The sequence below is a fragment of the Hemicordylus capensis genome, chromosome 3 (genome assembly GCF_027244095.1).
Source record: "Hemicordylus capensis ecotype Gifberg chromosome 3, rHemCap1.1.pri, whole genome shotgun sequence".
Taxonomy (NCBI): domain Eukaryota; kingdom Metazoa; phylum Chordata; class Lepidosauria; order Squamata; family Cordylidae; genus Hemicordylus; species Hemicordylus capensis.
The window spans coordinates 51155547-51178274 of record NC_069659.1 but is presented as its reverse complement, the minus strand read 5'-3'; the positions used below and the strand labels follow the sequence as shown (position 1 = coordinate 51178274).

General features: G+C 42.6%; 2 protein-coding genes across 11 annotated transcripts in view; one reads left to right on the top strand and one right to left on the bottom strand.

Moving 5' to 3' along the window:
* NME7 (NME/NM23 family member 7) overlaps positions 1 to 5139 on the bottom strand; it is a 157070-nt gene extending 151931 nt beyond the window's left edge. Inside the window, exons 1-2 of one of the 6 annotated variants that reach the window (XM_053310235.1) lie at positions 4884 to 5139; positions 854 to 915 (exon numbers count right to left, since the gene is read on the bottom strand). In XM_053310235.1, the coding sequence (XP_053166210.1) occupies positions 854 to 915; positions 4884 to 4886 (65 nt within the window). In that variant the 5' untranslated portion in view covers positions 4887 to 5139. Of the gene's footprint in view, positions 1 to 853; positions 916 to 4883 lie in introns of those variants that run through there. The other 5 variants (XM_053310236.1, XM_053310240.1, XM_053310243.1 and 2 more) reach the window with 5 other exon arrangements.
* Positions 5140 to 5168: 29 nt separating this feature from the next.
* Positions 5169 to 22472, top strand: BLZF1 (basic leucine zipper nuclear factor 1). Of its 5 annotated transcripts, none has more exons than XM_053310246.1 (8): positions 5169 to 5218; positions 8119 to 8177; positions 9614 to 9657; positions 13995 to 14425; positions 16412 to 16611; positions 19284 to 19412; positions 20289 to 20511; positions 21288 to 22472. In XM_053310246.1, exons 3-8 carry the CDS (start codon positions 9630 to 9632, stop codon positions 21471 to 21473), a joined length of 1197 nt encoding a protein of 398 aa, XP_053166221.1. In that variant the 5' UTR covers positions 5169 to 5218; positions 8119 to 8177; positions 9614 to 9629; the 3' UTR covers positions 21474 to 22472. The 5 variants fall into 5 exon arrangements, with proteins under 5 accessions (XP_053166221.1, XP_053166223.1, XP_053166219.1 ...); XM_053310248.1 differs by lacking the exon at positions 5169 to 5218 and adding an exon at positions 5539 to 5667 and having other exon boundaries at positions 13998 to 14425; XM_053310244.1 differs by lacking the exon at positions 5169 to 5218 and adding an exon at positions 5540 to 5667.
* The last annotated feature ends 256 nt before the right edge of the window (positions 22473 to 22728 follow it).

Here is a 22728-nt window from a genome sequence, read left to right as displayed (position 1 = left end):
TCTTCTCAGCCATTACATAAAATGCTGCCAGAAACTAATTAAAAAGTTAACTGTACTAATAACCTGAATGCACTCAATTCATGTTGAGTACATTTCTTCAGTGCAAAGGAGAGGAGGGGAAGCAAGAGACAGAGAGATTAAGATCATGTCTCCTGGGGCTTCCACAAACATTCTTCTAGTCCTGATTCTATGTTCTACAGGTTCAGAAATCTAGTACCACAGCTATTACATGGCAAAGATTAACAGAAGCAAAACTAAAGTAATCCATATAGCAATAATTTCCTGTGTTTCACTTTTATTTCCTTAACAGTTTAGACAGAAGACTCCTGTAAATTTAAAAGACTGAAACTTACTAATGCTAAAGATTTGTTTAGCAACAATGTGCTGATTACACATTCAGGAGCAGCACTAAATGAAACAGCCCAAAAATTATAATAAAGGAGCTTTTTCAGACTTTTCTCCTTTTTTTTGCACACAACCAATACACAGCCATTACTCAGCTGTTGCCCAAGTTCAAGACATCTTTTCCAAAAGTGGTAATTCTGCTGCAGGAAAATCTCATTCCATTCATGGTCTGCTTCTCCTCCTTTTTTCTTTTTCATATTAGGAGACTATGTGCTTCCTCTTCCCAATGTTGGAGCACACACCTTTCCTAATGTCTTTTTCTTTTAAACTACAAGAACCATTTCTCCTCTTCCATTATGGGAGCATGGGTTACAGAGCCACCAGCTCTAGATTCCTGCTAGTGCTACTAGAGCACAAGGGGGAAAGTGGCTTTGTTGCTAAACAGAGCTCTAGGTAAAAGGGACAGGTCAAATATAATGGAAGAGGCTAAGGTTGAAAAAATACATACCAAAGATAGGGTAGAGCAAGCCTTGACAAATTTTCTTTGGATCTAGGAGCCAGTCCAGTAAGCTAGTCTCAGTGGTGGGTCAAATAAGGAGTTTTTGGAAGGTTTTGAGAAGGGATTTAAAAGAGAAGCATGAAATTATTTGAGAGGTAAGGAAGGGAAGGACATTTTCCACACAGAAGTAATAGTACGTAAGTCAGACCAAAAGCAAGAGCAGAAGACAGTAGGATCTGGGAACGATAGAAAGAGGTAGTTTGTGCAGCCTGATTCTAGGAATTTTTACTCAATAATAAATATTATGGAATAAATGGAGCTGTCCGATGTGCAGTAAGTGCATAGATTTACTGCCCTAATTAATTAATTAATTAGATTACTATACCACCCTTCCAAAAATGGCTTTTAATCAGAGGTCTTCTGATTAACTGAAGAAGCCTTACAGCAAGATTCTGTTTACTCAGAAGTGACTTACTGCAAAGAGTATTTGCAAAGATTGTAATCCTGCTCAACTATGGAATAATTCTTTTTCATCCACCATGTGGAATTGATATTCTCATAGAATTATGCTAATGTAAAGATAGTAATATTATGAAGTTCTTAATATTAATGTAGTACTGTAATGCATGCCCTACTTCTAAGCAGTGATACGTACAAGAGGCAGCCCAACAAGGCCTAGTTTCCTTTAGCTGACACAGGACTAGAGATTTACAGTGTAAATGTAATAGGTACTTTACACAAATAAAAGCAGGCTGTATAGGGGAATTTAACAGGACTTCCTTTTTAAAGGTAGAAGATCCCCAGAGAGCAATTTGTGGAGCCACCATCACCACCACCACCGAAGAACCCCCAGGTTCAGCAACCTCCAGCTAGAAAACTCTTGGTTCTGGCTGCTTCTCTTTATTCAGGTGGTAAACATCTTTTTTTCATTTTGGTTTGTTTCGGTGCTGCTGTTCCTCTCTCTGCTTGCCCTTTCTTTCAGCTGGTTGTAGTATGGCAGAACGGAGGGGGAAACGTAGTGATTGTATATGGGAACTGGTTTACTCATGTGTAAAGTGTGTATGGGAAACTTTCTTCTTCAGGTGCTATCTCCTACCGGAGATTAGCTATCATTAAGGCTATTCAGACTTTGGATGCCGCTGCTCTAAAACGTTGTACGGATATGCATCCAAACCATGCCTGCAAATTTTTCAGCCAGGATGTTCTTCATCTTCTGACACTTCTTCCTCCTCTAATCTTTCCCTTCATGATTGACTGCAGTAAGGTGTATTTTTCTCCTCTAATAACATGGCCAAGATATCCAAGTTTTCTTCTCTTAATTATGTTAATTAGCTCTCTTTTGACATTTTTCTCAAAACTTCCTCATTGGTATTTCTATCTACCCATGATATTCCAAATATACATTGATATATCCATTCCAGAGCTTGAAAGATTCTAGTTTGTTCATATTCTGTTTTTTAAGTGTCCAAGCTTCCATTCCGTAAAGCAAGGATGAATAGATGTAACACCTCACCATACAAATTTTCACCGAAATCCCTATTACAGAGCAGATTTTCACCAAAATCCCTATTACATTTCAACCCTGGTGTTTATTTCTTGTGTACTGTCATTGTGTTCATTTAGCCATGTTCCCAAGTATTCCCAGGATGCTGGACTAGATGGGCCTTGGGCCTGATCCAGCAGGGCTGTTCTTATGTTCTTATGTTATGAAGTTACAGAAAGTAAAGGTAAATTTGATTACAATTTCAGTATATTGTCTGGCGCAGCGGATAGGAAAGAGTCAAAGAGATGCTTAGGGTTGGAGAAAAAAGGTGGAATGGAATTGGGAGAGCTGAGCTGAGAGTGACTTAGCTCTCCTTGTGTGCATTCATTGCACTCAGTTTCATCTGGTGATCCTTGAGAAAGGGGGTGGGTTGGCACGGCAAGTGGTGTGGGTAGGTGTGGAAAAGGGGAAGTGGGCAAAGATGAAAGGGGACGTGAGAGTCAAGAAGCAACAGCAGATGCCACAGCTTGCTTGATATAGGGGCAGCAGTGACCGTAGAACAGGAAGAAAGAGAAATTACAATGGTGTCAATAACGGGGTTAAGCTAATCATCATGAGCAGTTTTGTGTCTGATTGCCTCCCTGGAAATAGGTGTGCCAAGTGCATATCTATGTGGAGTTCTTTGTTCAGGGTAGAACTTCTCTACCCTGTAGGAAATGGTTGCATTTTGGCCCATTTTGGCTGAAGCACTCAAGCATCCTTATCACTAATAGGCCATCCTGCCCAGGAGATAGCCTTGAGGTCTGTCAGCTGACCACTTTGAAGGTCGAAGCTGTTTGTAACACCTTTTTCAATCAAGAAGTGTTTTGACCTTCAGGCATGTTTCCAAACTTGCCTTTTGCCAGTGACCTGGAGATACAAACAAGTGAGGGCAGGAAGATTGCTGAAGGCTATTCAGTCATGCAACTGGTCTTGTGGTAGCAAGCATGACTTGTCCCTTTAAGCTAAGCAGGATCCGCCCTGTTTGCATACGAAAGGGAGACTAGAAGTGTGAGCGCTGTAAGATATTCCTCTTAGGGGATGGAGCCACTCTGGGAAGAGCATCTAGGCTCCACGTTCCTTCCCTGGCATCTCCAAGACAGGGCTGAGATTCCTGCCTGCAACCTTGGAGAAGCTGCTGCCAGTCTGAGTAGACAATACTGAGCGAGATGGACCTATGGTCTGACTCAGTATATGGCAGCTTCCTATGTATATTGTGAAACTCTTTCAATTCGGGTGTTGTTGATTGTTAGGTTTATTGCAATGGGCGGTCCTTTGCTGATCACCATGTGCTTAGTTTTTCTCAAATTCATTCTCAGCCCATATTCTACACTGACTTCGTTTATGTATTCCAAAAGAATTTGCAGATCAGTTGTGTTGTCTGCTAGCAAGACATCATCTGCATAACAAATATTATTTACCACTTTGCCATTGATAATAATACCATCTTGTTGTTCAAACAATGCTTCGGTATGTATTGCTTCAGAATACGTGTTGAATATTGCAGGTGACAGAACACATCCCTGTCTCACTCCTCTTTGCATGTCGATCTCTAATGTCATTTCTCCATCAATGTAGACTACAGCCTTCTGATGCCAATATAGGTTTCCTACTATATGAATGCCCGTGTTATCAATGTTTTTGCTCTTCAATATTTCCATGAGTCATTCGTGGCGCACTTAGGCCTTTTCATAAACTATGAAACATATATAGATGTCTATGTTCATATCAAGACATCTTTGTATGAGAATGTTCATTCTGAATAATGCCTCTCTTGTTCCCATTCCATTTCTGAACCCAAACTGGGCCTCACTTATTGCTTCTTGTAAATTCTGCTGTGTATAATCTTCAGGAATATTTTTAATGCATGACTCATGAGGCTTATGGTCCTGTACTTGGGACAGACCTTGGCATTATTTTTCTTAGGTAACAATACGAACGTCGATTTCCACCATTCATGTGGCATAATTCCAGTTTTATATATAGTATAAAACTATACTATGTGGGGAACTAATTAAAGGTAATATTGAGCATCTGGAGACTATTGTTCTTGTAAGTAGTTGACTCATACCAGTAAAAGAGCCTGTTGACTCATACCAAGTTTCATATCAAAGGAAACTTGTATTTGTATCCTACTTGTGTTTTAGTATAGTTTTGTTGGATAATTAGTTGTCACTTTCCGCAAGCTCTGATGGGTATCATATTGCATAAGCTGGACAGCGACTCCCAGCTACCAGCAAGCCACTTAAATAAATTACGAGAGGCAGCGGGAAGAAAGAGGAGGTCGTAGAGGGCAGATGCTATTTTTCTGCTTGAGTCCAAGCAAGGCAGGAGGCCCTTCCTCCTTCAGGGGCGGAATAAAACGACAATCGGAGACCCCTGGAGAAACCTTCCCCTTCTGATAGGGCTGGGAGCCTCCCGCCGGCAACTGACAAGGAGCGAGTCTTCTCTTCTTCACTCTTTGAGGTTGGAGACAGCCTCGTCCCCCGCCCCTTTGCGCCCCCTCCCCGTACTCACCATGGTAACAGCCGCCTCCTCCTCCTCTTCTTGTCTAACAACGAGCACTACGTCAGCTAAGCAGTTGCTTCCCCAAACAAAGGAACGGCCCAAGTAACCACGCCGCCACCAAGCGGCTCCTAAGCAACCAAAGCCACGCCTCCTTTCCTCTTCCCGCCTGGCGCTGTGCAACGATTGAAAAAAGAGAAAGTGACACACACAGCTCTGACTTCCGGTAGAAATAGAAAAGGGGCCGTTGGTTCCGAGTCTCTAGGGCTCGGTATAGTGCCGCTCTAGGCCGTGGCATTTCTACGGTGAAAAGACCTCTATCATGTTTTTCGTCGGAAGTGAGAGCGGTAAGAGAAGAAAATACCACCAGAGTAACCCATCTCATGGTCTAAATAAAGGACTTCCGTGTTTACTTTTTTTGAAAACTCCCAGAGCGCAAATGAGAGCGACCCATTGAACGCAATGGTGTGTCCGCGCCCCGCGCCAACCAGAAACAGAAAGTAACCGAAAACATGGTCATGTTTGTTCTGAAAAGTATGATTTTAATTAAGTTTATGTTGCCCATAGAACAATGTCCAGAGGCGACCTCCAATTCTTACCGTAAATTCAAGGTGTGTGTCGCTCTAGTCTTTTTCTCTTTCTATGGGAGAACCGGTTCCAATTTAAACCGGAAGTGCTATACACACGCTGGAGAAAGCGTAACGTTATGACTATAGTATTAGACAGAAATAAGTGGTAGACCGGAAATTACTCTGAGAAAGCGGAAGAAAGAGATGGGAAGAGGCTAAGAGTTGGGGTGAGTGAAGAGCTGTTGCTTGTAGGAAAGGAGTGGTACGAGTCGCAGCGGTGGTTTATGGGAGGGGGGTCGCTGTGATGCCTTTCAACGAAGTATCTGGTTTCTGTCCTTAAAAAACAGAAACAAAAAAACCCGCTTAATTACAGAGAAATCCAATTGAAATTGCGGAAGATTAACATAATCTGGATCGGGTTGTCGGCGTCGTCTTTTTGAGTGGCAGGTAGGACTCGTAAATCATTATGCACCGCTTAGTCCGATCTTAAGGAGGTTTAGAAGAATCTAAAGTAAATCTCAGTGGTTTTAGTGGAACTTCGTCCTAGGCAGGTGCGCTTCGGGTAATAGCTTTAGAGCGGTAGGAGGTTGAAGGCGTTCGCCAAGTTCCCTCCCTAGCAGCATCTCCAAGACAGGGCTGAGAGAGACTCCTGCCTGCAACCTTGGGGAAGCCGCTGCCAGTCTGTGTAGGCAATACTGAACTAGATGGAGCAATAGTCTGACTCGGTATAAGGTAGTTTCCTATGCTGCTATAACGTAACTCGGTGGGGGCTTAATGTAAAAAGGCTCGTGTGTGTAGTGTAGCGATAATAACGTATGCTCGCAGAATATTTGCGATACAGTCACAACCCATTAACTGACGCAACCGTATAGTGCATTTTCCCCCTGTTTGTTTGTTGCTCTGTGTCAGCAACTAGCCTGTAAGCCCCTCGGTGTGAGGAGCTGTCTTTTCATTCCTTGTAAAGTGCCACGTCCGTGGAAGGCGCTTTGTAAACAAGCGATAATAGGTCAGAAGGAGCTCCTCTGTGCAGATTACTTGTTTGCAGTGTGATTTCTGACTACTTGATGCACAGACTAATTTCTAGTACTTTGGTCAGTGGTTGTCAAGTCTCCAGAGAACAATATCTCCAGCAACCTGTTTTGTGGTGATGGGTTGAAGCTGGAAGTATGAATTGTTGTGACTTGGTAAAGCTGTGGGGTGGCTGAATTCCTGAAAACAAACAGAAGTAGCCTGACTTGAAAACATTTGGTCACACTAGCGATGAATTCTAAGAACATAAGAACAGCCGTACTGTACCAGGCCCAAGGCCCATCTAGTCCAGCATCCTGCTTCACACAGTGGCTCACCAGATGCTTCTGGGAAGCCCACAGGCAAGAACCTGAGCGTATGCCCCCTCTCCTGCTGTTACTCCTCTGCAACTGGTATTTAGGGAGATCTTGTCTCTGAGGCTGGAGGTGGCCTATAGCCACCAGACTAGTAGCCATTGATAGATTTCTCCTTCATGAACTTCTCTAAACCCCTCTTAAAGCCATCCAGTTTGTTGACTGTCACCATATCTTGTGGCTGAGAATTCCATGAGTTGATTATATGTTGTGTAGGAAAAGTACTTCCTTTTGTCGGACCTAAACTTCTTGGCAGTTGGTTTCATGGGATGACCCCTGGTTCTAGTTTTTTTGTGAGAGGGAGAAACATTTCTCAGTCAACTTTCTCCACATCATGTATGATTTTATAGACTTCTGTCATGTCTCCCCTCGGTTGTCTTTTTTCCTAAACTAAAAAGCTCCAGGTTTGTGGCCTTGCCTTGTAAGGAAGGTGCTCTAGGCCCCTGGTCATCTTAGTTACCTTGTTCTGCATTCTACAAAGTCTTAAGATATAGTGACCAAAACTGAACACTGTATTCCAAATGTGGCTGCACCATAGTTTTGTATAAGGGTATTTTAACATTAGCAGTTTTATTTCCAAACCCCTTCCTAATTATTCCAAGCATGGAATTGGCCTTTTTCCACAGTTGCAGCACATTGAGTCAACACTTTCAACACGGCCCCAAGATCTCTTTCCATGTCCATCACAGATAGCTCAGACGGTTAGACCCCATAAGCCTATATGTGAAGTTGGAGGTGTTTGCCCCAATTTGCATTGCTTTACACTTAACATTGAATCACATTTGCCATTTTGTTGCCCACTCACTCAGTTTGCAGAGATCCTCACAATCCGTTTTGGATTTTACTAACTTAAATAGTATGGTGTCATCTGCACGTTTGGCTGCCTCTCTGCTTACCCAAACTTCTAGATCCTTTATGAACAAATAAAAGAGCACTGGTCCCAGTACCAGTCCCTGGGAGGCCCCACTTCTTACTTCCCTACATTTAGAGAACTGTCCATTTATTTATTTACTGTCCCCTCAGTTTCCTGTCCTTCAACCAATTACTAATCCATACATGAACCTGTTGCCTTATCCCATGACTGCTAAGTTTTCTCAAGAGTCTTTGATGAGGAACTTTGTTGTTCCTCATTCTACTAAATCAAGTTGAATTTATGCTTCCTCCCTCCCTCTCTCGCTCTGTGATTAGTAAGGGATGAAGTCCTATTAAATTCATTGGGATGTACATCTGAGTAGGCATGCATAGACTTGGCTCTTAGTCATCTTCCAGTTTCACAATGAGTTTCTGTGTTTCTAGCTTTTCTGTCTCACAAAATCCTGAGATTGGATTGGATTGGAGCTGATGCTGTGATATAGGTAAGTAACCAAGTAACCTTTATTTTTAAATTTTATATTTTTAAACATGCAAAAATGGCTTACAATTAAGTCTCATCCGATAAAACAATACAATAAAATGCAAATAGCAACAGTAAAATAAACTGATCTATAAGTAAAGCAGCAGATTATAGCATTTCCTGAAAATTGAGGTGCCAGCCATACTCCTGTAACATTATCTTGCCTTTTTAGGGAAATGTGTTAGTGGTTGTATTTTACCTAGCTTTGATCAAGATTTGATTTTTTTTCCCCAGGAGGGGTTATACCACAGCTTGCTTCAGAGTAGGCACTATGACTACTCTCACTGATCACTTCTAAGACTTGGATAGAAAATCCATCCTAGTAGCTCTATCCAGGGGGTGAAGGCAGAGGGTAGAATCTGCAGAAATCAGAGGCATTTTACATGATGGCAAATTCTTGACTTCTGACCGCTAGGGTTCTGTTCTGGCAAAACCTCACAGTTGCTGAGGCATTAAAGTCTATGGGAAATGGGGTTAGAGGAACCACGACTGTAAAAAGACCTAAAAATAAGTGTGTGGGGGTTTTATTTTTTACAAAAAATTGCTTTTTTAAAAATCCTGTAATATCACCAAGAAGAATGAGCAGATTGAACCTCTGGAAATCCTTTGAACCCCCCCTCCCCTCAATCGCTCAAGGCATTTTAAATAGGCAAGGGACAGCAAGTTCAGCAATGGTCACCAAGAGGAATGAGCAGATCAAACCTCTGAATGCCCCAAAATCGCTGAAACCCCTCCAAAATCACTTTTAAAAAAAACCAACCCTTGCCAAACGTGGATACTTGGGTCATGGCTGGCAAGACCTGTCACAATTTCCCAATCATATATACTCAAAACCATGGTTGTCAAGGGATGGCTGTACTTCTGCTCCATATGCCATCCTGTTCCCAACTCTTGGAAGTGGATTTTCAGGGAGTTATAGGAGTTTGCAGCGGGAAAGAAGGAATCTAACCTACCTCACCAGGGTTGTTGTGAGGACAAACTTAACTATGTACACTGCTCTGGGCTCCTTGGAGGAAGAGTGGAATATAAATGTAAAAATAAATAAATAAAAATAAAATGGGAAAGTCCCTTACCGCAAGCTTCCCTCGGTTATATCTCTCTGGATCCAAACCATTGTGTTTAGTAGTGTTACAAACAGCTTTGAATAGACTTCTAGAAAAGTGTCATAAAAATACACTGGTGGCCTTGGTGGTGATGCATCTCTACATCAGTATAGCTTATTCAGGTGAGTTGACACCATGAGGAGAATGGGGATGAACATCCAGATATGTATCTGCATCCTTCGGATTCGAGAGATATTGCACAATAAATCATGCATTCATTCTTCATACTATTGGAAAGCATTGGGAGTAGGGGGGAAAGTAACACATTTCTGATGAATTTTTCTCTTGTGTACAGCTCTGTCAGCAAAACAATGACAACTCTTCAGAATGCAGAAAACAGTAAGTCCTTTTTTCAAAAAAGTTAATTTAGACTTTCCTGCAGACATTCACAAGGAAAGGATATGATAAATTATGATCAAGGGTTATGTAGTGGACAGTCAATCATTATAGGGTCAACTACATCAAGTGGTTTCCCTGATTGACAGACTGAAGACTCCTGGGTCATGACCCAATCAGTTAACAAGTTGGGTGGGACTAAAGGATCTTGAAGTGTCTCCTGGGAAGAAAGGAGCAATGGAATCTTGCGAAGTTCTCTCATGGTGAGTTTTTGCAAGTCCCTGGGCGTCAGGGGTTTCAGGACTGGACTCAGCTAGGTCATGGTGAAGTCCAAGAGAAGGAAGCCAAGGCTTATGGCTTCGAACGGTTAAGAGAAAGTGTTTTAGTAAGACTTGCGTTAGAAGTTATTTTATTTTGTGTGTGTATCTTTGTATACCCAATTATCTGTTTTTGTAACTACCTATCTTCAACATCAGCCTAGTAAGGAATTACGTTAAGTACCACCTGAGAACATCTGGGTGTCTTGGAAATCTATTGTAACCACTAAAAAGTTAAATCTTATCTGCAAGCAGCTACGCTTGAAAACCTGAACTTTCCTATTTTTTGGTAAAATAATAAATTGGTTTCTTTGTTTTTACAAGCCCACTCAGTGTTTGACTGACTCTGGGAGGGGGCGTGGGGAAGACTCTAGTTCACACAGCCCCCAAAAGGACCACAAAGCCTGCTATTTTCCCACTTAAACATATATAAGTGGAACCTCATTTTTTTATATTTGCCTGCTAGCAAAGTAGAGGAGACAGGAATTTTTATCACTCTCTTGCAGTCAGAGAAAACTCTGCTAACTAAGGAGAGGTTGGTGGCAGCGATACAATCTACTGGAGATTTTAATTAATTTTGAACCCAGTCAGCCATGAGGCCCAGGGAGGCATGACTAAGCAGTAGTCTCCTCTCAGGTGGGCTGGGCTTTGATTCCTTACAGGGTATATTGAGTGTCTCATAGACCAAGAGGAAGTGGAGGGGATGAGTGGGGAGAACCTTGGTTATTCTGTATGTTATAAATGGAAGCTAAATTGACTACATGTTTCAGGTGCTGTTGGATGCACAAAAGTGTGTATTTAATGCAGGCCTGCTCAACTTCGGCCCCGCCAGCTGTTTTTGGACTACAGCTCCCATAATTGCCAGCCACAGTGGCCAATAGCCAGGCATTATGGGAGCTGAAGGCCAACATCTTCAGGAGGGCTGAAGTTGATCAGTCCTGGTTTAATGTTTCCTCGGGGATCTGCAGTGAGGAGGAGGGAGCAGGGAAGATTACTTGTGCAAGTGTTGTTGCGCTCGTGCACATATAACCCAGTATAAAATGAAATAGGGCAAAAGTAGCCCTACTTGAATATCGCATTGTGCGTGCATATAGGTGTCTTACACATGTACACTTGTATGAATAACTGTACTTGTTCATAAAAGTGAACATGACTATAGCCCCCCACCCCGCCACCAATGCAGGGTACAGATAGGAAGTGTGCTACTGCATGTGCAGGGCTCAAGAAATGCACCAATTTACTTATCTGTGACAAGTGAAAAATGATACCTGATGAGTGAAACAAATCCTGACAAGTAATGTACCAACATAGCTCAATGAGTTAAAAAGAATGTCTGGCTGGTGAACAGCCAAAACAAAACACAAAAGATCCCAAATCAGAAATCACCCATGATCTCATTATGGATGAAGGGGCTGCCCTGGTATGTACATAGAAACTTGTTTGGGGGAGGTTGGTGTCTCATTCTGATCCCAGCTTCTCCCTCCAGGGTACTCTGTTGAGAAGCAAGTGAGTGGACATAGGCAGGGAGGTGGAGTGGCTCTGATCTATAAGGACAGCTCCCTTACCAGGATCCCTTTCAAAGTGTCTGACCATATTGAATGTGTGTACTTAGTTTGGGGACTAGGTATAAACTGAGACTTCTGTTGGTGTACAAATCACCCTGCTGCCCAAGAGAGTCACTAACTGAGCTGATGGACTTGGTCACAGGCTTGGTGTTGGAGTGCCCCAGTTTTGTGGTGGTGGGTAACTTCAGTATTCACTTCGGGACCAATTTGTCCAGGGAGGCTCAGGAGTTCATAGTGGCTATGACCACTATGGGCCTATCCCAAGCAGTCTCAGGACCAACACATGTTGCTGGTCACACACTTGATCTGATCATTTACCCTGATAAGGGTGGTGGTCCATGGGTGGGGGCTCCTGAGATTTCCCCATCCCAGATGGACCACCATCTTGTTAAGGTTGGACTGGCTTTGCCAGTGATCCTGTTGATACCCTAGTGGAGAATTGGAACAGCAAACTCACCAGGGCAGTAGATGATTGCTCCTAAGTGTCTTCTCCGGCCTGCTTCAGAACTGGTCCCTTGCAATACAGATGTGGAAAGGCAAACAACTGGAGTGTAAGTGGAGAAAGACTACTAGAATCTGACAGATTACAACATAGACCCATTTTAAACTGGCTCTCAGGCAGGCTATGGGGTGGAGACTGCCTTGGTCGGCCTGATGGATGATCTCCAATTAGAAATTGATAGAGGGAGTGTGACTCCGTTGGTCCTTTTGGATCTCTCGATGGCTTTTGATACGATCGATCATAGTATCCTTCTGGAGCGTCTGAGGGAGTTGGGGGTGGAGGCACTGCATCATCTTGGAGAGTCCATATTACCCCTATATCAAAAGGGCTACACTGGCTTCCATTAAGTTTCTGGGCAAAATACAAGGTGCTAGTTATAACCTATAAGACCTAAACAGCTTGAGCCCTGAGTATTTAAGACAACATTATCTCTGCCGTGAACCCCACCACCCACTGGGATAATCTGGAGAAGGTTGTCTGCAGTTGCCACTGGCTCGGCTGGTGGCTATGCAGGGATGAGCCTTTTCTGTTGCTGCCCTGAGATTCTGGAATGCGCTCCCTGCTGAAATAAGAGTCTCCCTATCTCACAACTTTTTAAAAGTCTCTAAGTTTACTGGACTATGGTTTTAAATTGTTTTAAGGTTTTCATCTTTAATCTGTTCTATATTGTTAATTGCCCAGAGGTGGAAGTTTGGGGTGGTCTGCAAACTTGAAAAATAAATAAAAATATAACATACTCGTAATATAATAAAGTGTACAAAAAATTGTTGATTCAATCATAAAACCAGTATCACCACAAAGGAAAAAGTGGAAATACATGTACAGTGGTCCCTCGACTTACAAACTACTCGACATAAGTATTTTTCGAGTTACAAACGGCAGTTTTAGATCCGGTTTTAGATGCGGTTTTTTCGACTTACAAATTTTTAGATGGGGTTTCCTTGACTTACGAATTTTACATGCGGTTTCCTTGACTTACGAATTTTACATGCGGTTTCCTTGACTTGCCTGCCTGTTTACTGCCTGTTTATTCTTGAAAAGAAATGTTCCTGTGCAGTTTGCAAGCCTTACTGGAGGTCTGGGTCTTTTTTCTAGGCTCCGGAACGCATTAATCCGTTCCCAATGCATTCCTATGGGAAACCGCTTTTCGACTTATGAACTTTTCGACTTACAAATGTGCATTCAGAACGGATTAATTTCGTAAGTAGAGGGACCACTGTACTCCACATTTCCACCAATAGTCCATGCCTAGGACATGATCTGATATCCTGGTATCATGATATTCCATTAAAAAAAATCCAATGGTGCATTCCTATTGTAAGTTCTGAAGTCCAGAAGTTGAAATAACTGCTGTCTTGATTGATCACCAGGCACGTTTCAGCCAAACCAAGGCCTTCAGTGACATTGCTTCCAAATATATGCTATGTTGGTACTAATTTCACTATATCCACCAGATCATAGAAATATAGGAAGCTGCCTTATAACAAGTCAGACCATTGGTCTATAGTTCCGAATTGTCTATACAGACTGCCAGTGGCTTCTCCAGGGCTGCAGGCAGGAGTCTCTAAGCCCTATCTTGGAGATGCCGGGGAGGGAACTTGAAACCTTCTGCATGCAAACATGCTCTTCCCAGAGCAGCCCCATCCCCTGAGGGGAATATCTTACAGTATTCACATCTCCCATTCAAATACAGCCAGGCTCATACCTGCTTAGCAAAGGGGACAATTCATGCTTGCTACCACAAAGCCATCTTCCCTAAGCTTCTAGATATATGGAATGCTTCACGTATCTGCATGTCATAATGGCGAGCCCTCAATAATCCTTCTATCAGGAGTAAAATTCTTATGCTTGTAGAGTCCTGGTGAACAGAGCCAACATTTCCTAACCCTTGTGTGTATGCATTGAACATAATGTGTGAATGACTGTTTGTGCATACACTTTGTCTCTAATCTTCAGCAGGCTGTGCCACCTCACCTATCCGTGGACCTGGAGATGGCATGGAAACAGAGCATCCACCTAAATCTGTTGAAGTAATCCACACCTCAACCAGTCATACCCATCACAGCCCGCACAAGAAAGTACTTCCCTCATTAAGTCCTGGAGTTCTTCAGCTAGGGAAGATACATAGAGATAAGGCAGTCGAGATTGAAGCTGTACGAATACTGGTTCCCAAAGCTGCCATAAACCATGCAATTCCTACCAAAAATGGAAAGGCATCCAAGTCTGTAGGACACCAAAGAGAGACGCTCACACTTTCAGATGGTATTTCGGATACAAAGAAAGAGCTATTGGAGCTAAAAAGTGAAATAGGAAAGCTCAAGAACTCTGAAAGAAGGCTGCTACAGGATAAGGAAGGCCTTTCCAACCAGCTCCATGTACAGACAGAGGTAGGGGACCAAGAAGTGGATATGATTAATTACACATTTTTCTCTCTGTAATCACCATATCCCATGGATTCAGCAAACAACTGCAATATAAGTTATCAACATTTATCCAGGGGGAAGCTTTTCTTAGTTTCTTTCTGGGCATACAGGGGTGGGTGTCTTTTTTTTTTTCTTTTCAGAATATTGTAGCAATTACAAAAGCTGTCTCCTATGACAGAATAGGAGATCAACTGCATCTCTTAAGAACCATGTGCTGAATTGACTAATTGATGGGGAATAGTTTCATCTGCCCTCGAGACACTGAGTTATAGTGTGCCAGGAAACTTTAGGAATTTGAATGTAAATGAAGAGTTAATCAGTATGTGATGTTGGCTAAAGTTTATACTTGTGTAGGAGCACTAGGCACCTAGCCTTTTGTTTAAACTTACTTTACCCTCACGCTCTTTAGATCTGCAGCCAGCATTGTATGCCAGCATTGAATGAACAGGCTCTGTATTCATATGGGTTAGTGTGCTGGGTAAGAATTTTCTAAACATGACCGGCTGCATGGAGCTCTTGTGCAGGTAAGGGCTTTAGCCAGTTGTGCTTGTGGTCCTCTTGCTGGGTTGGCTGTGGCCATGCTACTCATAGGGAATGAATGATAAAGCAGATGAGACAATGGCTTTGAATAGACCAATTTCTGTTGCACTAGTTTTGAGTGGTGGTGATGAATTATGCATATAGCATGTGACACAGTGAAAGTCTAGTAAATGTTATTGGATTACTACCTTTGTCTTGCCCAGTTAGTAAGATTTGTTCTTTGTTCCTCTGAGTGAGAGTAGAGATGAAGGGCTTCCCATTATAGCTGTCAGTGCGGTCTGCCTACTCCATCTGTTTCTTTAAATGTTTTTATATTGCCCTCCAATCACATTTCCAGAGTAGTTTTTAAAGGAACAAATAAAGCAATAACATAACTCTAAAATACAAATTTCTATGCAAAAGAGTTATACAGCATTTCAAGACGACAGACTCTTTCGTGAATGTATGAAGTGTTCCTGACATCTCTCTTCACATGTGGGGCCAAACAAGATGCAACACAGAGATGTGATTAGGATATCCTATGGTTAGTTTTAAAGTTAAGAGCCTTTGGGGGGGGGGATTGTTTCCTCTACTCCCCCGCCCCATTAAAAACAAATGCATGCCAGCTATGCATTGTCCCATGGGGCAAATGCTCAAGAATCATATGCATTTATGCACCAAGATTATTCTACATGGCTTTGGAAAGAGCCAGTGTTGTATAGTGGTTAGAGTTCTGGACTAGGACTGGGGAGAGCCGAGTTCAAATCCCCATTCAGCCATGATACTAGTTGGGTGACTGGGCCAGTGACTTCTCTCTCAGCCTAACCTACTTCACAGAGTTGTTGTGAGGAGAAACTCAAGTATGTAGTACACCGCTCTGGGCTCCTTGGAGGAAGAGTGGGATATAAATGTAAATAAATAAATAATAATGAATGAATAAATTTGGCCTATGATGCTAGGCAGACACCTTACCTTTTAAAAATTGTACTGCTTACTGGAGGCATAGACATGGGAGACATCAATATGCTCACTTAATTATGTTTTGGATGTGCTTCATGAAGAGTGGGAACATCTGAGCATATTGCTTTCAGCATGTTGAAACTACAAACTATCAGTCATGTTATGTGCAATTCTAAACACTGGTGGTGTATAGTTTTCTGGTAAACCCAGCCTATGTGAATTAATGTATGCAGTCACATTATAGTAATATCAAATACCTTAGGCATATTAGTGTGTGTTGATGGCTGGGCACTGTATTTCAAAATTCACAGCTATCTGCTCTGTTCTCCGTGTCTTGGAAATACTTTGAATGGAGGTGGCGGGTGAACAGGCTCCATGCATCTTATTTGATACTGGATAAGTGCAATAAATCTGGGACAGACTGATCATATTCCTTGTTGATGGTGTGACAAATGCTTAAACAATTCTTAGGTTAATCGGGAGTTAAAGAAGTTACTTGTTGCTTCTGTTGGGGATGACCTGCAATACCATTTTGAACGCATGGCACGTGAAAAAAATCAGCTAATCCTTGAAAATGAGGCCTTGGGGCGGAATGTGTCTCAGCTTTCTGAACAGTTAGAACGGATGTCCATACAATGTGATGTTTGGCGGAGCAAATTCCTAGCAAGCAGGTATGTTAGTGTGCCTTGCTACACTTCTTTAAAACAATATCCTGACAAATGAGAGTTGTACATCTGCATAAAGTCTAAGTGGCCATTGATACAGAGATCTCTTGTTCTAATATCTTCCCAAAGGCAGGGCAACTGAGTACAGTGGTCCCTCGACTTACGAACTTAATCCGTTCCGAATGCATACTCGTAAGTCGAAAAGCGGTTTCCCATAGGAATGCGTTGGAAACGGATTAATTCGTTCCGGAGCGAAAGGGGGGGGGGCTTTACTCACCCCTTCCATGAAAGTAAGGCACTGTACTGTATTCCTTGTAGTAATCGGGTGGCAGGGTGCCGCCCGCTTCAATCTCCCTCGCCGCGGGCTCCCGCTTCTCGTGGCCATAATCGGGGCAGCAGGATCGCTCCCAGTCCCTGCCGCCCCCTTCAAACTCAGTCCCCCACGGCTGGCGGCCGCCCCCTGAAGCTCCCCAGAGGTCCCCCGCCTCTCCCTTGTTTCCAAATCTAGCCCCATTTAAGAGGACGGCAGGAGAACTCCCTGCCGTCCCCTTCCCCCTTGCCGGCTGGGCTGCAACTGGCTTCTAGGAAGCCTTTCGCGCGCCTGTGCAAAAGGCTTCCTAGAAGCCAGTTGCAGCCCAGCCGGCAAGGCAAGCAGACGGCAGGGAGTTCTCCCGCCGCCCGCTCACTAAAGTTCCTTAACTTTTAGGGAACTTTAGCGAGCGGGCGGCGGGAGAACTCCCTGCTGTCCGCTTGCCTTGCCGGCTGGGCTGCAACTGGCTTCTAGGAAGCCTTTTGCGCAGGCGCGCGAAAGGCTTCCTAGAAGCCAGTTGCAGCCCAGCCGGCAAGGGGGAAGGGGACGGCAGGGAGTTCTCCTGCCGTCCTCTTAAATGGGGCTAGATTTGGAAACAAGGGAGCGGCGGGGGACCTCTGGGGAGCTTCAGGGGGCGGCCGCCAGCCGTGGGGGACTGAGCTTGAAGGGGGCGGCAGGGACTGGGAGTGATCCTGCTGCCCCGATTATGGCCACGAGAAGCGGGAGCCCGCGCCGAGGGAGATTGAAGCGGGCGGCACCCTGCCGCCCGATTACTACAAGGAATACAGTACAGTACAGTGCCTTACTTTCATGGAAGGGGTGAGTAAAGCCCCCCCTTTTTAAGTGGAACCCCCCACCCCAGTGCCATTCGGATGTCGAAAAATTCGTAAGCGTGCGGCACTTTTTTTCCGTTCGTAAGTCAAAAATTTCGGATGTCGAGTAGTTCGTAAGTCGAGGGACCACTGTAGTACAATTTCTAAGCAGTGTATCATGGTGATTACTGTTCTCTCAGTCTCCAGTGGTGTTGGTCTTTACTTCCTTTCGCATTGATGTGAATCACTTGTGAGCGTATCCCAATCTACTACATTTGTGAAGCTTTGTTTCTACCACACACTTGATTAAAGTAACCAGTTTTTCTTAATTATCTTGTATTCAAATTCCCTGTTTGCCTTTGTTTTGAGCAAGGACTGGAGAACAGACAGTCCATGAAATGGCCACTGCCTCCTATTCCTAGAATAGTAGTATTTAATCTGAGCCCTGTGGAAAGAGTCTTGGCACAAATCTGCCCTCAAGCTTTCAGGGGGCTTACTCTTTGGGGAATAAAGGAAGGCTGTTACTTGGAATCAGTGAGTTCAGTGAGGACCCTAGGTGCTCAGAGCAAAAAAGTTTGGGGGTGGTAGGAGCTGGTCTGAACTTTACATTCTTACTCATGACAACCTAGATCTCGTAGGTAATTTGACACTAGCTAGCGATGCCTCTAGTAGGATAGAAGACAGGTTAGCCAAGAAGATAGACTTGCTGAGGGCTGCTGCTCCTGTCTCGAGTGTGGCCTCCAGCAGTTGAGCCAGGGACTTTCTTTCATAAATCAGACTTGCTTACCGTGTGGACCAGTGTTCCCAGATTTTGGCTCTAATTCCCATAATCCCCAACCAAAGGCTATTGCAGATGGGGATGATGGGAGTTTTTAATCAACAATCAGGAATCAGTAACAGGGACACTTCTCTTCTTGGCAGCCTGTTCCATGTAGCTTGTTTTGCCAACATAGATGCAAACTGACTTCCAGAGACACATGCAAACAAGGGTTTTTCAGTGCTTGATCAGTACCTATATCACAGATCCACATGTAAAAAGCAGTTTAGAGCTCCTGAAGAAGATGACTTTACTATTTTTGCATCTTGCTCAATTGTAGTAACTGCTTAGAAGATAGCCCTACTAGTTTTAGTAGCACTTTCACAGCAGGAAAGCAAATCTATTGTATTGGATAGTGTGTCCGACTAGAGTAATACTGACAAATTCCCATTAAGGTCACTGAGTGACTGGCCCAAGATTTTAATTTCTTCACATAGCTTACCGTACTGGTTGGTAGTTGAGTGTGAAATGGAATTCCATGTATGCCACCCTGAATAGGGAGGGAAAGTAGAGCAAGGATGTCCTAATGATACACAAAGTACTTAAGGCTGTGGTTTGTTTTGGGATGTAAAATATTCAATATTTTCCATTGGTATTCAATGAACAGTATATATGTTCAGGATGCATGCTATAAACATTGTGTCTATTGATCAGCAATATATTTAAAATTGTGCAAACTAGAATTTTAAACAGATTTGTCTACTTTGTCAGACATATCTAGAATTCCTTTTTTCTACAGGGTAATGACTGACGAGTTGACTAACTCCAGAGCGATTCTCCAGCGTCAAACCAGAGATGCACAAAGTGCAATTCAGGACCTGTTAAATGAACGTGACCAGTTCTGCCAAGAAATGATAGCTACACACAAGTACGAACACTGGTGTGTCGTTTCCAATGTGTTAACTTGACAATTTGTGCCCCAAATCCTACCTTGGGAATTCTTAAGTAGTTCATAATTTTTAAAAGCAAAAACTGCCTTGTGTGACCTTTAGAAACTTATTGTGGCATAATATTTTGTTAATTAGAGACTGCTTCATCAGGTGCATGTAGTGTTTTGTGTTCATGAATATATATATATATGGCACTTGAGGATAACTCTTCATGCATCTGAAGCAAGATCTAGTCCACAAAAATTCATGCCACAATAAATCTGTTCCAACCGAAATGGAATCTTGGGCATCTTAAAAACTAACATGGTTATTCCTGAGGGATGATTTTTTTTAATTCTGTAAACTAGCTGATTCTGCCATATTATCTGGTTAATTATATGATCACACAATAAACTAACTTTTCCTAGCATGTATCCTTGTTTATTTAGTCATCAGAGTTGCCCAAAATATGAAAATCTTACTGCATATAGACAAGGATTGAAAAGGGATAACTTACCTGCCCTGATCAATCAGGAATGGGAATGGTCTTGTCCTATTTATATGATATGGACCTGTAGCCTTGCATGCAAAGGGAGAGATTGTCACTACTTTAAGTTGATCACTTTGGGAATATCCAAGGTTAGCATGGGACACTGAGCCTCACTCACGACATATGGAGCTTCCACTGCTCTTATTGGAAGCCTCATTCTCTCAAGGTTTCCAGTCCAAAATCTTGGCCAGAAACCCACACAATGCCTCTTCTGCATCAGTAAGATAGCCTGTGATATCTGCTCTTGGGTACTGGCTACCCCTGTAACCCAGTAAAGCTTCTTAGAATGCTAATCAGGATTTTTTTTCCCCTTCTCCCAATACAGGTTGATGGAGGAGTTGCTGGTTTCTCTGCAGTGGGGGAGACAGCAGACGTACTATCCAAGTGCACAGCCTTGCAGCACAGCAGAGCTAGCTGCTGTTAATCTTAAATTGGCTAGAGCAGTGACTTCACACCTTCTTGGAAACACTGATAGCACTAACAGTCCAAAGAAGGGTTCTTCAGCTACAGAACTCTGCAATACTCCTGCTGAGAAAATGGCTGAAATGGTAAACTATGCTACAACCACTTTCCAGTTCCTATGAGCAGTAGAAAGATGTTGCTTCAAGCTCCAGAAACACAGCCTTTTTTTATTGGAACATAACTAGTGAAAGGTTAGCTGTTGGCCAGATGTTGGGCTCGTCAGCACTTCATCTGAATGCAAAAAAGTATATTTCAGTATATGAAATATCTGCTTACTAGGGCTACACATTTATTAAGAGACAGGACAGTTGCCCTGGTCCTGAAGAGACAGTAAATGGGAAAGTGTTCAGCATGTTCCTCAGCCCAGCGTCAGAAGTGTTTAAAAAAAAAATAACCTCCTTTCTCTTCTTGGCTAGCACTCTGAGAGCAGAACATCCATATCTGTGCTCTTGTAACAATTTTTTAAACGTGTATTGCTTTACCTTGTTTCAAACTGTTGACTTTATCACAGCTCAAGTAAACCTCAGATCTAGGACAATCTACTTTCTCCCTTCTACTTCTTCTGTTTTGATAATGCAAAAAATACCCTCACATAGTTTTTTTGAGGAGCATTTGGAAAAAAGTAAATTGGCAGCACACAAGCCTCCTCTCTTCTCCATGCAGAAGCAGCTTTAGACAGGTTAAGGCTGGATCAGTTCTGCTGTCTGAAGTGCACTCTAGAACTACAGTACCTCTTCTTCCCAAACCCAGTGTGCTGCCAGAAATAAGACACCTTTGCCATCTAATGTTGCTGTCTGCAAACCCATCTTACACAATAGGCATTCAGCAAGTTGTTCATACAAAATGTACTATTTTCTTCCAGGTACTAAGAATGCTGGATCCTGGCACCTGTACAGAAGCATCATCAGAACTTTCTTTTTCTGAGCCTTCATCCTCTTCCTTTCTTTCCCCAAAGAAGAATATTGGGCGGTTTCACCCATACACTAGATATGAAAACGTCACTTTCAACTGCTGCAATCACTGTCAGGGAGAACTGATAGCTCTTTAAGGAGCTTAAAAGACATATCAATTGTTTCTGAATATGTTTTCTTTCAGTGACCTGGATTTACTTTCCTATGGTTTTGTGTGTTTTTTAATGGAGTAGGCTTGTTGTACTAGAAATATACTTAAATGGTTTTTTAAGATCTCGAAGTCTGATTTATCTGTGGCTGGGATCACAATGCAATAGAAACAGCATAGCTTGCTTTCCAAGGCAAACAAAATGGTTGAATACTATACTCTGGTGTATATAACCATTATAGGCATAATTTTCATAACTGCTTGTGGGGTTTTTCTTCAGAGGGAAGACAATTCAGACATGAACATTTGGATTTTACTACTTTGAAGAGGGTTAGCACTTGAGTTTAGAACAATGAGTGCAGTGCTTAACTTATAATCTGTACTGTTCTAGCAGTTATAATATGGGCAGGTGCAAACGTTTAAGAGGTCATAATTCTGACTGGAAACTGTTCTCCAGACTCATGAATGAACATTTTAAGTATTGAGTGAGGCTAAACCAACTCTAGAGTGCATTGGAGTGTTTATAGCTCTATACACGTATCATTAAAACCAAAGAATAGCAATGTAAGTTTAAGGCAAAGATTGCAGTTGTGCTTTTCAATGGATTATGCATCCCTAAAGCACAGGCTTTAACAGCCCTTGAATAAGTGTGCTTAGTAGATCTTGTATATGAAAACTTATGGTGCTATTACTGGTGGAAGGGTTACTCTTCCACTTGTACCTTCAAGTATAAGGCCTGTATGGCTTGCTTTTATTTTGCAAATAGGAGAAGAATCTGCTGCTAGATATAAAGTTTTTCCTTTTAAACAGTCTTAATTTCTGGGACAATCATGTGTATTACACTGAAGTGCCCTAAACAGACATACCTACACTGTGTATGCATCTACTTGTATTTGCTTAATGTCATATGGATGGACTGAGATGTTACCGTTTAGGCCTACTTGCTCTACATAATGACAGTTTTAAAATAAATGTCAGTTGCATACTTCTCAGTAGTTGGATTTCTGTCTTCCATAGCTACTCATATTTGAATATCCTTCCTAAGTAACAGAACAAGTGATAATACATTATTAAAGCCCTGTTCAGTTGTCATGGAACTTGAACACTGCATTGCATATAGCAACCCCAAAGTGCACCTGCCAGCCCCACCTCCATACTCTGAAACCCCTTCTCACTTTAGATTGTTGCAGCATTTATCTGTAGACAAACACTGTACTCCTGGAGAGAGATTCTTCCTGTGATCA